Source organism: Natator depressus, chromosome 2, assembly GCF_965152275.1.
Source record: "Natator depressus isolate rNatDep1 chromosome 2, rNatDep2.hap1, whole genome shotgun sequence".
Taxonomy (NCBI): Eukaryota; Metazoa; Chordata; order Testudines; family Cheloniidae; genus Natator; species Natator depressus.
In genome coordinates, this window is record NC_134235.1 from 142430849 (window position 1) to 142447083 (window position 16235).

The 16235-nt window shown below is 44.0% G+C and overlaps 1 protein-coding gene across 1 annotated transcript in view; it reads left to right on the top strand.

Annotated features, from left to right (window-relative positions):
* Window positions 1–7682, top strand: part of NFX1 (nuclear transcription factor, X-box binding 1) — a 218566-nt gene extending 210884 nt beyond the window's left edge. Inside the window, exons 23-24 of the mRNA XM_074945080.1 lie at window positions 760–861; window positions 4205–7682. Of these exons, the coding sequence (XP_074801181.1) occupies window positions 760–861; window positions 4205–4280 (178 nt within the window). The 3' untranslated portion in view covers window positions 4281–7682. The remainder of the gene's footprint in view (window positions 1–759; window positions 862–4204) is intronic.
* Window positions 7683–16235: the final 8553 nt, after the last annotated feature.

Consider the following 16235-nt stretch of genomic DNA (forward strand, 5'->3'; position numbering starts at 1 on the left):
AATGGCCCACACTTTGCAAAATTACAATAGGACCTTAGAATTATACTTTATATTTTTAGCTTCAAATACAAAAATGATACATGCATACAAATACAATGAACATGATCAATAGATGATAAGCTTTGTAATGATACCATACAAGAGACCTTTTGCCTAAGGCATATTCCAGTTATATCATATTCATACTTATAAGCATATTTCCATAAAACATATGGAGTGCAACGTCACAACATGTTTGTAGTTTTAGGGTTTACGTGTTGTAAGTTTGGACTTTGATCCGCTTTACAGGCTCACACAAAGGGAGCAGTTCAAGCACCAAGAATGTTATGCAGGGAACTGTCTATGGGCTTTTATTAGCCTAGTCAACCCCAAAAGCTTACAGACTAGTGGGTATCTTCTTACGTTAAGACATATTTATAATAAGAAAAATAATCTATTTACTGTCTCCATTGTTCAGTTTAAATGGTGCTTGTGTGTGTGTGTGTGTGTGTGTGTGTAGATTGTTTTAGGCAAAGAAGAAAAACATTAAATCAGAATGCTGGGTTGCTTTGAGTCACAGTGTGTTAGAAGCTCTTCTAACACCTCAGTATTGGATTTGCTGTGAGATAACATTGGATCTTCAAGTCTCAAACTGTCATTTACACTAGATTTAAATCTTAATATTTGTCTTGATTTTTTTAATATAGTGCATGATTTTTCTATTTAAACATGTAGACAATAACATCAGAAATAATATTTGTTACCATTCTCATCCTTTAGAGGGAAATCCATTTGTCCAAGTAATACCCTAACATCTGTGCTAGAGAGGGAAATGCAGACAAGGCCTCCACCACCTATTCCTCACTACAGACAAACAGATAAGTAAGAACTATTTAGTTATTTAAATGTTTTTGTTAAGTTAATGTTTAATAAAGTGACAGTATGGGCCAGAGCCCTCACAATTTTGTCAGGGCATCTCAGTTTTGAATTGCCATACTCATGCTATTTTAATCCTGGGCATCTCTTAAACAGATTACTAAATGTGACAAATTATGATGAAATGTATTATAATTCTAGGACATTCATTAGAGACTACATATGCCACTCTGGTTTTTAATCAAGAGCAGTAGTAAATGTTACATGAGTGTTTTTGTTGTGTTTACACTATGTGGCATATTATTTATTACTTTGGTGCAATAAACAATTTTTGAAAGATCTTGTATATATTGATGCATTCTGAACATCAAAGATCCTCTGGGGGGGAAAAACTAGAAATCAAAAGGATTTGCTCACTAAACATGTCCGCCCACATCATTGCAGCAGTTTTTTAAAAAACAGACAAATAGAATGTATAGGAGCAGTAGAAAGGGATAGAAGATCTTTTATACAAAAATGTAATTTACATGAATCTTGTGTCCAAGTTTGGTTGCCTCATCAGAAGAAAGGTATAGAGTAAATGGGGGAAAAATGCATCAAAGCAGTGAAAAATCTTAGCTATTTACCTAGTTACAGTTCCCAAAATTGCAGAGACTGTGTCTATTTAACAGGGAAAGGAGTTATTCAGAATTAAAATTTAACTGAATAAACCCTTCTCTCTACCTTTCTCATAATGAGCACAGGGGGTCACTCACTGAAATAAAATGGGAATAAGTTTAGTGTCAGCAAAAATAAATACTGCTCTTATGCTATATAGTCAATCCGTGTAATTTATTGTTGCAAGAGGTAGACACACATTCTGTAGCTAGACTTTTAAAAGACTGGATACTTTTATAACTATTTCTAACTATTTTGTGCAAACTGAGATATGGGTAATTAGTTCATGGCATATAATGGTTGTCTGTGGGGGTCACTAAATATTGTTTCCTCTATAGTGGCCAAAGAGGGCAAAAGTGGGGACTTCACATTCCTTGGGTACTGACTGCTGCTGGGGCAAGATACCAGACTCTTTCACTGTATGGTCTTATCTAACATATCAGCTCCTGTGTTTGTAAGACACAGTGGCCTTGAGTGTGCATAGGCTTTTAACGTTCTGGGCTTCACAACCACGAGTTATATTTGTTCAATTTTGGCTCTCAAAATGTTTTGCTGAATCTGGATTTAAGATGCTCACACTCTTCACACATTCCACTGAATGCATCCGAAGAAGTGAGCTGTAGCTCACGAAAGCTTATGCCCAAATAAATTTGTTAGTCTCTAAGGTGCCACAAGTACTCCTTTTCTTTTTGCGAATACAGACTAACACGGCTGCTACTCTGAAACCACTCTTAAAAGGATATTGGGAAACCACAGGCTTTACATGCGGGCAATGTCTTCTGTTCTAGATTTTGACAGTATCTAGCAGAATGGGGGCCTAATTCTGCTTGGTGCTTTCAGGGACTACGAGAATACAAATGAATAACAATAATAGGCAGTTCATTCCTTGAGAAGCTCCAGTTCATCAGAGTGTAAACTAACGGATTCAAGATTAAAATCCAGCCTAAACCACCTGCAGGCATGCCTAAAACAAGGCTCTTAAATCAAAGCGTAGGAGCATATATAAAAGTAACCTGATTTTCAGTGGTGCTTAGCTCCTTCATCTCCCATTTACTTCAGTGGGATTCATTGGAAATTAGCACCTCCTGAAAAACCAGCCTGCTTATATTTAGGAGCTTAATTTTAGGTGGCCAGGTTTGAAATTCTTCACCTCTGGATTAGAATTATTTGTAAATAAAGCATTAATTTAATATTGAAACATTGAAATTTTATTGGAAACAAAGAAGTTTTTGAAAGCCCTCATGTCGCTGTCTTCAGATATATGCAGTGGTATTGTAGCCATGTTGGTCCCAGGATATTAGAGCAGGAGTGGGCAAACGTTTTGGCCAAGTGCCACATCGGAGTTGTGAAACGGTATGGAGGGCCAGGTAGGGAAGGCTGTGCCTCCCCAAACAGCCTGGCCCCCACCCCGTATCCGCCCCCCCTCACTTCCTGCCCCCCTCAGAACCCCCCACCTATCCAAACCCCCCCGCTCCTTGTCCCCTGACTGCCCTGACACCGATCCACACCCCCACCCCCTGACAGGCCTCCCAGCCCTATCCAACTCCCCTGTCCCCTGACTGCCCCAACCCCTATCCACACTCCCAACCCCCCCCCTTGTTTCCCCAGGACCCCACCCCCATCCAACCCCCCTGCTTCCTGTCTCCTGACCGCCCCCCCAAACCTCCGCCCCATCCAACCACCCCCTGTCCCCTGACTGCCCCCCGGGACCTCCTGCCCCTTACCCAACCCCCCCTCCCCCAACCCCTTACTCAACCTTCCCTCCCCCCACCCCCTTACCTTGCCGCTCAGAGCGGCAGGACAGGCTTATATGAAAGCCTGGGACGTGGGTGGGCGCAAGCTCTGCTGCCCGCGCAGCAGCATGGCTGCAGGGAAGGGGGGACAGTGGGGGAGGGGCTGGGGCGAGCCTCCCCGGCTGGGAGCTCAGGGGCCAGGCAGGACGGTCCCACGGGCTGTAGTTTGCCCACCTCTGTATTAGAGAGACAAGGTGGGTGAGGAAATATCTTTTATTGGACCATCTTCTGTCGGTGACAAGCTCAAAAGCTTGTCTCTCTCCAACAGAACTTGGTCCAATAAAAGATACTACCTCACATACCTTGACTGTCTTCTGATGCATATTGTTAAATAGCATATTTGAATAATTATCTATACTACACAGTCAGTGATTTCACTAATTTTTATCCTTTGTTTTTATATGTAGCTGAAACTTGACCTGCAACTATCCCTCACTTCAGAGATAGTTTTTTGCATATATTTTTGAAAAGGACAATATTTAGAACATTGGCTTGTCTGTAACAAAGTTTTCACTTGCAAAATAAATTACCTAAATTTCATTGTGTTGTAGGTAAATTGCTTGTGGTATTCTGTCTTAATGTTGGAATGGCTGAATTGCTGCTAATAGTATTTATGAAAAGCACAGTTAATAAAAGCTATTTGTTCAGTGGGCGCTGAAATGTACATTAGAGTGAATACACAAGATTTATTTGATTTCTGTAAAACTTTGTAACAGCTTTCTAATGCCTGGTGTTTATTGATATTGCTGTCCAATGGCATAATATACCATGAGATGTTATGGTGTTTTTGTATCTGTTTGTTAGTTTGAGAAAGTCAGTGTGTAATCCTGTCTTATGTAACTGTATCTTTCATTTAACTGAGAGTTGTGTTCTGTAATATTTTATGGTTTTAATTTCAGGAATAATGGAAACAGTGGCTTGCAGAAAACATTAAAAGCGGAGCCAGTGATTGACTACTTTGATGTCCAAGACTGAAATGATCAATCCTAAAATATTATTTAGAAAAATGGAGGTGAAGATACAGATCTATCATGCAAGATGCTTTGTGGCTAATTAAATGATTAACTATTCAATATATTCAAAGTTTAAAATAGTAAAAAAGCGTGGGTGAGTTAAGTTTATGAGCAAAATAGCTTTGTCTAGAAATTAACTAAAATATGAGCTCTGAATATTGCAAGATAAGCTCTTAAAAGCCAAATTCTGACCTCAGGTGGATGTGCACAGCTCTCATTGAATGCACTGAGAACTGCATGCGTTCATCTAAAGCCAGAATATGGCTTATCATTTATTATATCAATGAAACTGATATTTTAAATTTTACTGCAAATATTCAGCTGCTTTGCATATTTTTACATAAGTTGCAGGTGCAGGTATTTTTCACCTCAGGCTGGTAGATTTTTCTTCTGTTTGGAATCAGAATATCTTTAATGATGTGAACCTGCTCATCCATTAATTTGTAGCTGAAAAAACTGGTAATTAAACTGATTCTATTGGGGTAGTGATATTAGTGGCAAACATTCCAAAGATTTATACTGAGGGATCCAACTATATTGTTAAAAAATAACAATTAAATCACAAATCGCTGTCATATAATCCTAATGGATATATTTTCAAAGAGTTTTCATGTGATTTTAATCATTCCATTTCTATTGCAAATATATTGAATTTGGGAGTGAAGTATCTGAGTTATTCCCACATGGAATAAAACTAAAAATTTAGCTCAACTCTACAATATGTTACATATTCCCAGTGCTTAGGCACACTGACACTTGCTAATGGGGAGTGCATCTCATGTTCACTAGCATTTGAGGATTTTGGTACTTTCCAGTTCTTGTTCTTGAGGTGGAGGAGGAAAATGTCATTTGTTTGTTTGTTGGTTTTTATTAAGTAAAAGAATAATGGTTTAGTTTTCTTTGTGTTTTATTTAGTTTGTATATTTAAACCAAATAGAGGGATTAAAGTAAAAATGAAAAAAAATTTAATTCAAACTCTTGAACAGTCAGAACCCCACATATGGCTTTGATGTTCCATAGAGATTGAATCATATGTCTAGGATTAAACTGCTGACTTCGCTAGTTTAATCTTTTCCTCAGTACAAGCTTAGAGCAGTAGGTTTGTGCTAGGCTTGTGTTGGAATATGGGTTGAGTTTGCAGCAATTCTTGAAAACTTCATAAGAAAGTCTGGTATGTTAAATCCCTCTCAATGAAAACAGCCTTTTAATGATCACATTACACTTTAAATATATTGTACTTTACACCATTCAGTTGCCAACACAGTCTCCTAGATTTCAGATTGTTTCACATTAATGGTTGTCCTCATGAGGGAGGAGAGTTGAGGACCTTTCTGGGGAAGATGCTAGTGGACCAGATCTTTAGCTGGTGTAAATTGTTATAGCTCCATTGACTTCACTTGAGCTACAACAATTTACCCAAGTTGAGGATCTGGCCCCTTATGCTAATAAGCTCCTTACTCCTCACACTATGCTCTGTCTGTCTCACCCCTCCTGACTGCACACAGGCCTTGAAGTTGTTTCTTTGTGCAGCTCTTTGTGCTCAGGGGCAGCCTCTGTTTGCATGTCCCAGAGAGCTTGTGGAACTTTTGAGGGCCATTAGCCGCAGAGGCTCATTTTCGGGTGGATATGTATCATAACATATTGATTTAGACAATTGTAATATTCTACATTGTCAAGATGTTACAGTTTTTATGGCTTTTTGTTGATGTATGTGTTTAAAATTTATTTCATTTAGGAAATGACAACACAATGCAATATGTTTCTAATTAAATGTTTGAGATACATCTTCTCCACTTAAAAGAACAGTGTCAAGGACTGTTGATCTTTTTTGTGTGTTAGAGTCTTCATACAATGAGTTTCACATACAATGAAAATAATTTTCTTTACCTTTTTCCTTTCATTTGGTGAACAGAGATCAACTTTTTTTAATGAATGAATCTTAAATGAACTAGCTGTTATGGTTTGGCATGACAGTGCACAAAATTCTTAAGCAAGTTGAGCCCTAGTCTTGCAAGGTGCTTAATGTTTTCAATTTCTGCTGACTTCAGTGGATGAATAGGTTGCTCAGCATCTTTCTAGAAGTGTGATCTTGCAGACACTTACACAACTAAGTAGGCCTAACATGTGAGAAAGAGTCTCATTTATTTCAGTGTCACTGCATGACTGAATGAGGGTTTGCAGTATGGCCCATAGTTTGACCCTACATTAATTTACTTTAACACAGGACTTCATTTAAAATAGCTAAAACATCACCTACATACTTGTTTGAAATTTGCATGAGGTTTTCATAGCAGTATGTCTAGTTCATGCACTTTAATTGGTATTTTTAACAAATTATGATTTGCAACTTAAATGTGAGGCTGATGAGAAGTAGTCTAGAAGATGTTCAGGTTCTGAATAGATCTTTTAATACTTCCAGCTTTTAATCAGAAGAATAGGGAATTTTCAGTTTGCAAAATAAGGCCAATAAATATTGTGAATTCATACATACGGATTAATCATAATACCCCTTATGAAATGTCTAACAAAAGTTTTGCTCAGTTGTGAATATTCACATATGTCTAAGCCTATTTTAATACCAAGGAGGTCAAAGCCTATACAACAGCTTTTTAAAAATCACTGACACACAAATGTTTATTGAAAATTTCTTATTGTAATAGTTCCATTAAAAAAATCATTCATGCACTTCCCTGGGGAAGCAATACCAAAACAAGTTTTTTCCAAAGTATAATTTTCCAGCTTTAAAAATGAATTCGGCTAGATTTAATTGTGGTGTTCTCCCTTCTCTTCTGGTTTGCTTTGGATCATTTTACTGCATATGTGTGCCTGATGGGAATGCTTTTCTAATATACCATTTTGTATTTCTTCTTATTCTGAGTTGGCTCTTAGTCTATTTATCTAAGAGAAAAAAGAGTGAAGTCAGTGGCATTGACTTCAGTGGAGCCAGTATTCCATCCTTGGTCTGTCAATTACATTGCACAGGTCTCAGAACAATACTGTATTTTGTAAATTGTTCTGTATTGAGTACATTACAATAAACAGATTGTCTTTGAAGTAAACTGTGAGGAAGGGCAAATTGGTTACAATACATATAACTTTACCAAGTGCTTTTAAATTATTGTATATAAAATACAGGTAGAATTTTGGCATTGGGTCTGTGTAACTGTTCAATAGTTTAATGTGTTAAGAAGTGCTCCAATTATTCCGTGCTTAATGTACATTAATCTGTGCATAATCTAAAATCCTTGCTGTGTAAATTAGCTATGGAGACCACTGTTTTGTGGCAGTTTTACAATATGTGCCTCATGATGAAGTAAGCAAAAGAACATTGCTCTAAAACACTCTTTTAATAAGTTATTTGGTGACAGCTATATATCTATATCACTTGAATCTTTTCAAGTTTAGTGGTGTAATAGGTGACTTAATGTATAAAGCTGTAATAAAATTAAGTTTCAATTGCTATGCTTTGTAGTTGTTTGAAAACTTTTAGGTAGGCGTACATATATTGGGAGGGTCTTAAAATGCCATAGGGAGGCAAATATTTGAATGGAACACCTTGGGGGGGCCCTTCGCCTCAAATTCTAAAATATCAGGTGCAGTTTTCTTCCTCCATGTCAACATTTTTAAACAAACACTTTGGGGGGGGAGCTCCATACCGAAAGGAGAAGAGAGAGAGGGGACTATCTGCTATTTATGTAGCATTTAAGAATAATTTTTTGCTAACTCCAAGATTTTATCACACGTCTCACAATCTATGATCCTTTTTTGAGTGATGACCCCCATATTGTATTCCACTGTGGTTTATGCATGCACACCATGTGCCCAGAGTTGGCAAATTTGAATATCGTGACCATTGGTCCACACATGCGCCCTGGCTCATCTCGTGCCTCCAACCCAGAGGATAGGGGGAGGCCAACCAACTCACTCTCCAGTTCCTTCTCACTGCCTCATGGTCTGGGTTGGAACCTCCAGTGTCTGTAGCTTCAGGTTTATCCTACAAAATAAGATTCTTCAAGTGCTTGCTCATGTTGATTCCATTCTAGGTGTGTGCGCACCCATGTGCACGGTTGTCAGAGATTTATCCGAAGGGCTGACCATGGTGCCCCCTTGAGTGCTGTGCCCATGCGCTGGTATATCCGGCACAGTCGGCCCTACTCCCTCTCAGTTCCTTCTTACCGTCCGTGGTGATTAGTCGGAGCGCCTTTCCTTGCTTAGCAAGGCCTAGTGGTTTTTTCTCCTTTGGACTGCATGCCTTAAGGCTTTGTATATAGTTGATTCTTCAGTAGTTAGTGTTAAGTACCTGTTAAGTGTTTAGTTGTTAGTAGTTAGAATCCCAACGGGGACTTTGCCCCTAGCGGGGCATGACGCAGTCTCCGGGGTTAAAGTCCTGCGTGGACTGTAACAGGCCTATAACTTTTAGCGACTCCCACAGCAGCTGTCTCAAGTGCTGGGGGAGGCACTTGTAAAAGACAAGTGCCGAATCTGCAAAAACTTTTGTCCCAGTACGCCAAAAGAGCTGGACATTTGACTGGGCTCTTCTGATAGAGTCCGCCCTCTGTCCGGTCTCCAAGCCGTCGCGGCATGATTCACCAAGCATCTTGGCATCAGTGCGAAGTACACCCCCGGCACCAAGCTCCGTTCAGTGCCGTTCTCTGTCACCAGTATTGAAAAAGAGAAACAAGAAAGAAGGCTCCCTGGGGCCAGGAAAGAAGAACCATGTGGCAGCGGGCAAAAGACCTGCCTCGGGACATCCGTATAGTCCAGAGCCCCGTGGCCTTCTCCCGTTGGGGACGTTAGCCCCGTGAAAGGTCCTCCTCCAACTCCTGTGAGCAGTATCCCCTGCCGGCACCGATGCCCTTGCGTACGCCCATGGCATCAAGGAACCAAAGGCCGCCGACGCAGCAGGGGCTGCAGGCTTCAGCAAAGGCTCCTTCAGAGGGCAAGTCAGCCAATAAAACTCCTCAGATAGCAGTGGAGCGCCACTGATCCCCGACACAATGACGCACTCTCCACCTCCACACCACCAGTCACCGGATCCACCACCGAGATCATCTGGGGCTTCCCAGCGATCACCGGCACTGTGATCATGGTCCCCATCATCTCGACGTCTACCACCGAGAGGGAGGCGTAGATCCCCTTACTACCAGTACCTATCGCCTCCCCGTCGGTTGCGTCTCCTCGCCGATCCAGGGCACCTATGCTGCGGGAGCATTCTCCATCCCGCCCCTGATCTCCCCAGTACCAACACCTATCTCCACTGTTAACTGTGGTCTCTAAGCAGACCCAGGCATCCGCGGCCCCTCCGTGATCCCTGGAAGGTGGTTCCTCCGGTACGGAGGGATGGTTTAGCCCCTTGCCTAGAACCCAACAGCACGACTGGGCAACTGAGTCAACAGCAACAGCGCAGTGGCAGCCGGATCAGTGGCCCATGCAGTGGCCTTTTTGGAACGCATGGGGAGTTCCGGTCATGGCTATGCAGCCATTGCTCCACTCGTCAGCTGCTGCCTCGGAGCAACAGCTGTCAGCACTGATGGCACCGGGCTCGGTGCAGGAAGCACACCCAGAGGCCAAGGCTGAGGAGGTTGTGACCCCACTCCTAAGCCGCCCTCCCCCACGAAGGAGGAGGACAAGGGCCCCCTGCCTGCGGTACAGTCCTAACCTTTGTCCTCAGATGAGGCAGTCACATGCCCCTCCAGGGCCAGTCCACCAGATGACCTTAATGATCACCAGGCCGTGCTTCATCGGGTGGCTGAGAACTTGAGATGGCTGAGCTGACGGACACCCTATTCAACGTCCTTTCAGCCTCTGCCTTGGGCTGCGTCGCACTACTGGTGCATGACGGGGTCCTCAAAATTGCCATGTACATCTGGCAAACACCTTCCTCCATCCCTCCCACCTCAAAACAGGCTGAAAATAAATACTTTGTCCCAGCCAAAAGTTTTGAATACTTGTATACCCACTCTTCCCGGGCTCGCTGCTGATCTCAGCGGCCAATGAAAAAGAAAAGCAGGCACAATCCAGCTCAACCCCAAAAAATAAAGAGGCCAAATGACTGGATTTGTGTGGGAGGATAATTTATTATTTCGCCAGTTTACAGTTTCAGGTGGCGAACCATCAGGCCCTCTTGGGCCATTACAACTTTAATTTATGGAACTCCCTCCGTAAGTTTAAGGAGTCCCTTCTGCAGGATTTGGCCATACAGTTTGATACTCTGGTGCAGGAAGGCTCTATGGTGGTCCGATGCTCCCTGCAAATGCCGTGGGATGCGGCGGACGCGGCAGCTAGGGTGGTAGCGTCCGCGGTGGTAATGAGGCACAGCTCCTGGCTTCAAACCACCAAACTCCCCAAGGAGGTGCAGACCGTCATCCAAGACCTCCCATTCGATGGGAACGTTCTGCATGGGCTGAAAGACACCAGAGCCACCCTTTGCTCGCTGGGCATGCACACGCTGCAGTCAGCTCATAAGCAGTTCCAGCCGCCTCTGCCAAGGCCTTGTCTGGGGTCTGCTAGAAAAAGGGACAGAGACACTCAGTTTAGTCGCCTTCGCCCTTCTACCTCCTGCTCACCTGCCCAGCCTGGCCTGGCGAAACAGTGTGGAGCCAATCCCCGGATCCACTGTTCCTTTTCCTCAACCACCTTTCCCCGCTACTGTTCAGCCTGGTCGCGGGTCACCTCGGACAGCTGGGTACTGGACACGGTATATCTGGGCTATACCCTGCAATTTTTGGCTACCCCTCCCTCTCGCCCCCTCCCCTTTTCATGAGCAATTTCTCGTTCAGGAGGCTGAGAAACTTCTGTGGCTGGAGGTGGTAGAGGAGGTTCCTCGGGACAGGAAAGGGAAGGGGTTCTAGTCCCAGTTCTTCCCATTGCCTCAACAAGTCTCTCAAGAAGTTGAAGTTCCACATGGTTTCCCTGGCCTCCATCATCCTCTCGATTTACAGGATGCTTATGTCCACATTTCCATATTCCCGGGTCACAGGCATTTCCTCTTCTTCATAGTGGGCGGGAGCCATTTTCAGTTTACAGCACTGCCCTGTCTTTGGCCCCAAGGATGTTCACAATGCATGGCACCAGTGGCGGCTTACCTGACACATTGAGGGGTCCAGATTTTCCCATATCTCAATGACTGGCTCATCAAGGGCAGGTCTCGGGTGCAGGTACAGAGGAGCCTCGATCTGGTGAGTTCCACCTGCCATGATCTGGGCCTGTCAATAAAACAAAAAAGTCCACATTAACGCCCTTCCAGCACATAGAATTCATCAGGGCGATCCTCAACTCCATGGGAGCCAGAGCCTTCGTTCCGGAAGCACATTTTCAGGCCATGTCGGACTTGATCTCCCATTTAAAGAACCACCCGCTCACTACGTCCCACACCTGCCTATGTCTGATGGGCCACATGGCTGCGTGCATGTACATGGTCACCCATGTTTGACTCCATCTACAACCTCTGCAAGTATGGCTGGCCTTGGTCTATATCCCCAACAGACACAGGTTGGACTGGATGGTCAGGGTGCCGAACCATGTCTTGTCCTCCCTGCATTGGTGGTTGGACTCCAAGTTGGTGCTGCAGGGAATTCCCTTTGCAATCCCATCGCTGACCCTGGTCTCTGACGCTTCAGATCTGGGCTTGGGGGCCTGCCTGGGCAAGCTGAGCACCCAGGGCCACTGGCTGTGGGATGATCTCGTCCTCCTTATCAACATCAGCTAAGCACGGATGAGCGGGCGTGCTTGACCCATGTCCAACAGGTCTTGCTGGGTAGCAGGAAACCCTCCACCAGGAAACCTACCTGGCTAAATGGAAAAGGTTCAAGTGCTGGGCCTCATAGCAGCATCTTAGGGCCAAGCAAGCCTAGCTGCAGGACATATTGGATTATCTGCTGCACCTCAAACTCCAAGGGTTGTCCCTCTCTTCAATCAAGTTTCACTTGGCCGCCATTTTGGCAGTGCATCTTCTGTTCCAAGGCAGGTTTCTCTTCGCCCATCCTATGATGGTGTGGTTTTTTGAAGGGTCTGGAGTGCCTCTATCCACACGTGCGGGACCCAGTCCCCCCAGGTCCTGAATCTTGTGCTGTCAAGGCTCATGAGACCTCCCTTTGAGCCTCTGGCTTCCTGCTCCCTCCTGCTTCTCTCCTGGAAGGTTTCATTCCTGGTTGCCATAACGTCAGCTTGCAGGGTGTCTGAGATCAGAGCGCTCACCTTGGAGCCACCCTATATGGTCTTCTACAAGAACGTCCAGCTGCACCCACATCTGGTGTTTCTACCCAAGGTCATTTCTCAGTTTCATACTGGCCAGGACATATATTTATCGGTCTTCTGTCCAAAGCCCCATGCGTCTGACGAGGAACGTGGGCTTCACACCCTGGACATCAGGAGGGCGTTGGCATTCTACATAGACAGAACAAAGCTGTTCTTTAAATCAATGCAATTGTTCATTGCAGTGGCAGACAGAATGAAAGGTCATCCAGTGTCTGCCCAGAGAATCTCATCCTGGATTACAGCCTGCACCTGCCACTGTTATGAACTGGCAAGGATGCCCCCAACAGCAAGCGTGACAGCGCACTCAACGATGGCACAGGCACATTATCAGCAGCCTTCCTGGAACAGGTGTCGATCCAAGAGCTCTGTATGGCCGCTATCTCGTCGTCGGTCCACACGTTTGCATCGCATTATGCACTGACCCAGGAAGCTTGAAACAATGCTGGCTTTGGCAGAGCTGTGTTGCAAGCTGCAAAACTGTGAAGTCTGAGCCCACCTCCGTTGATGCTGTTTGTGAGTCACCTAGAATGAAATCAACATGAGCAAGCACTCGAAGAAGAAAAATACCCACCTTTTGTAACTGGTGTTCTTCAAGATGTGTTGCTCATGTCTATGATTGATGATTTAACTGGGAATTGGTCCTGCTTCGAGCAGGGGGTTGGACTAGATGACCTTCTGGGGTCCCTTCCAACCCTGAGATTCTATGATTCTATGATTCTATTCCATTACCCGCCCTCCTATTCCTCTGTCGGAGTTGAAGGAACCAAGAGGGCGTAGGGCCGGTGGTGCCTGATATACCAGCGCATGGGCGCAGCACTCAAGGCAGCGCCACGGCCAGCCCTACTGATACTGCTAAGGCAAAAATCTCCAATGGCCGCGCACGTGGGCACGCATGCACCTAGAATGCAATGGACATGAGCAACACATCTCAAAGAATAACAGTTACAAAAGGTGGGCAACCATTTTTTTTTAGATTTAGCTCTGTAAATAGTTTTAACACTTTGTGCAGGAGTTATAGTTTATAGTGTAGTTAGTGTTTTTTAGATCTTAGTGTTCAGATTTACTCCCTTAGGGGGAAAACCACTCCCCTGTTCCCCGCTCAGGTACTGGACTACGCCCAGAACTCTGGGCTTCAAATTCAGCACTTTCTGTCTTCGTCTTAGTCCTTCTTAGTCAGCAACGACCACCAGCGCTGCCTCTACTGTCTTGGGGAAGCCCACATCATGGCAAGGTACAGTATCTGCCAATAGTTCCCCAACCATACCAGAGAAGGGCAGGAAATTCATCTCCAGAAATACCTCATGGAGAACGTTAGAGGGCTTTCCCTTCAACCTCTCCCCTGGTTCTTGTCTCACAGGCAGAAAGCAGAAGACCAGAAGTCCAAAATGCAGGCAATGCAATGTTTATTGGGGTTAATTTCCAGCAAACATGTATACCATAACTCTGACGCCACAGAGCCTTGTTTCCCGGTATCCCATTCCCAGCTCTGATGCTGCAGAGCAGTTACTTAATAATAGGCCAACAGCCATAATGATCCACAGTAATATTGTGAGCCCTGACCATTGTAATATAGTCCAACATCCAGGCCACCACCAGAAACACTGCTTCTCCTCCTTTGACAGGGTTAAGATCTTGTAACACTATTCTGGAGTGTATATTTTAAATGTGTCCAGTTGTTGGCAGTTGCAGTGAGCTGCTTCGGCAGTGTTCATGTGCTCTTGTCCATATCATAAGTCCACTGGATAGTCACACAAAAAACGGGGTATTGTCCAAACTAGCTTGACTGCTTGGTATGAAATCAGATAATATTGCGCTGGTTTGATTATTCACAGCAATGAGTGCCACAGTTCCATTTGTGTACCAAAGACCCAATGGCAAGGTGTAGATGTGTGTAAGTTGGTCATGTGCTGGTGTAATTTTGCCCCCTAGTATTGTGTACATTCCCAGCAAAACACCCCATAACCCATATACATCACCCCAAATGGCCCCCATTGGCAACAGGCCATTAATTCTGCCCCTCCCTGGCAATTGGGAGGGACACCTTCAGATATTTTCTCTGGACAAACTATTACTTAACTGAATTATTGTCCATTTTACACCATTCCATCCTTCCCATCTATCCCACTGTGGTTCCCAGCGAGCTCCTCACTGTCTCATTTTTTCCACAGGACTCATGGGGACCACCTTAGTTGCCATCCCCTGCCAAGGTACCATGGTAACTATTACACAGGTGCTAGCCCCCTAGTTGAGCATTTTGTATTCCCATACACACCTCCCCTTCCCAAGTTAGCCTTTTGAAGCCATCCTCCACCCATGTCATGAGGTTTCTTGTCCATTGAGTTAGCCGCAGGTTCACCTCTGCTGCCCTCTACCATCCCGTTGCGATTACAGACAGTTGCTGTGCCAGTAGCTCATTGATTTGCTGCTGAAGTTTTATATTTTGGCTTATCAGTTCTTGGTTACCCCACTGTCCCCCAGATTCCATATACCCAACCCTGTGTTTTGTTCTATAGGCAGGCTAGTGAGTTATCCCATGAAATGCATGAAGTGGTGTACCTCAGTTTCCCCTTTTGTACAACAGACCAGGTTTGTAATGGTTTGTCTGCTATGCCAGACTTTAAGTTTATTCACAGATAAAAGCTGAGAGACAGTATTGCCATGAGCCCTTTGAACAAGAGTTTTGATTTCAATTACCATTTTTAGCATGCTTAAAATTTCCCTCCCAAATCATACACATTATACACATTTTACAGGGTTACTCACGAGCATTTACCCCAACGTTTAACATTGTGACAGTTTGATTATTCATAGCCATCTTAAGGCTCAGTGTTTCTGACATTGCTTCTTTTGTACATTTCACCCCCGCCCTTTGCTTCAGAGGTGTACTGTCTTTTAACTTTTTGTTCCTCTTCTGCAGTTTTTAGCTGCTATTTATTACCAAAAAACAGCCAGAATCTCACCCCATTCTCTTGGTTCTGGCTGCGCCAGCCAGGGCCACGCTCTTTCATCCTTATTTAAAAAGATATTAAACTTCATAAAAACATGGAAGTAGACCCAAAGGGCTAAATGCTAAATAGCAAAGACGCATCACACTCGCTGCCGGTGTGTGGCACAAGGATCTGTCAGTGTTGCAACTTGTAATGAGAGATTCAAATAGAGTTTTAGTGGCTTTTTAAAAAATTCTCTCTACAGCCAGCAGCAATAGTATAGAAGCGCAGGTCATGAAATACCAAATGCCCATTGTGTATGTATGCCTGACACTCGCCTCCCGAAGCACGTACTCTTCTCTCAGCTAAGTCTACTTGGCAGCCAGTATTAAATTTAAATTGGGTATAATGGGATGATCAGAGTCATTATAGGCCTCTCAGCCTGACATCGATCTAAGGGATGATAAGGGAGAGGATGATAGAGGATTTGATTGATAGAGAATTAAAAGAGGGCAATATAATTCATACCAATCAACACAGAATCATAGACCTGTATGGCTGAAAGGGACCTCAAGAACAAAAGTCCAGCCCCCTGTGCTGAGGCAGGACCAAGTAAACCTACATCCTCCCTGACAGGTGTTTGTCCATCCTCCTTTTAAATGGCCTAGAGAGAGAAGTCCTAGCCTTAGAACCACTAACCCTAATGCCAAGTGGCCTACCCACAGTACCCCTAA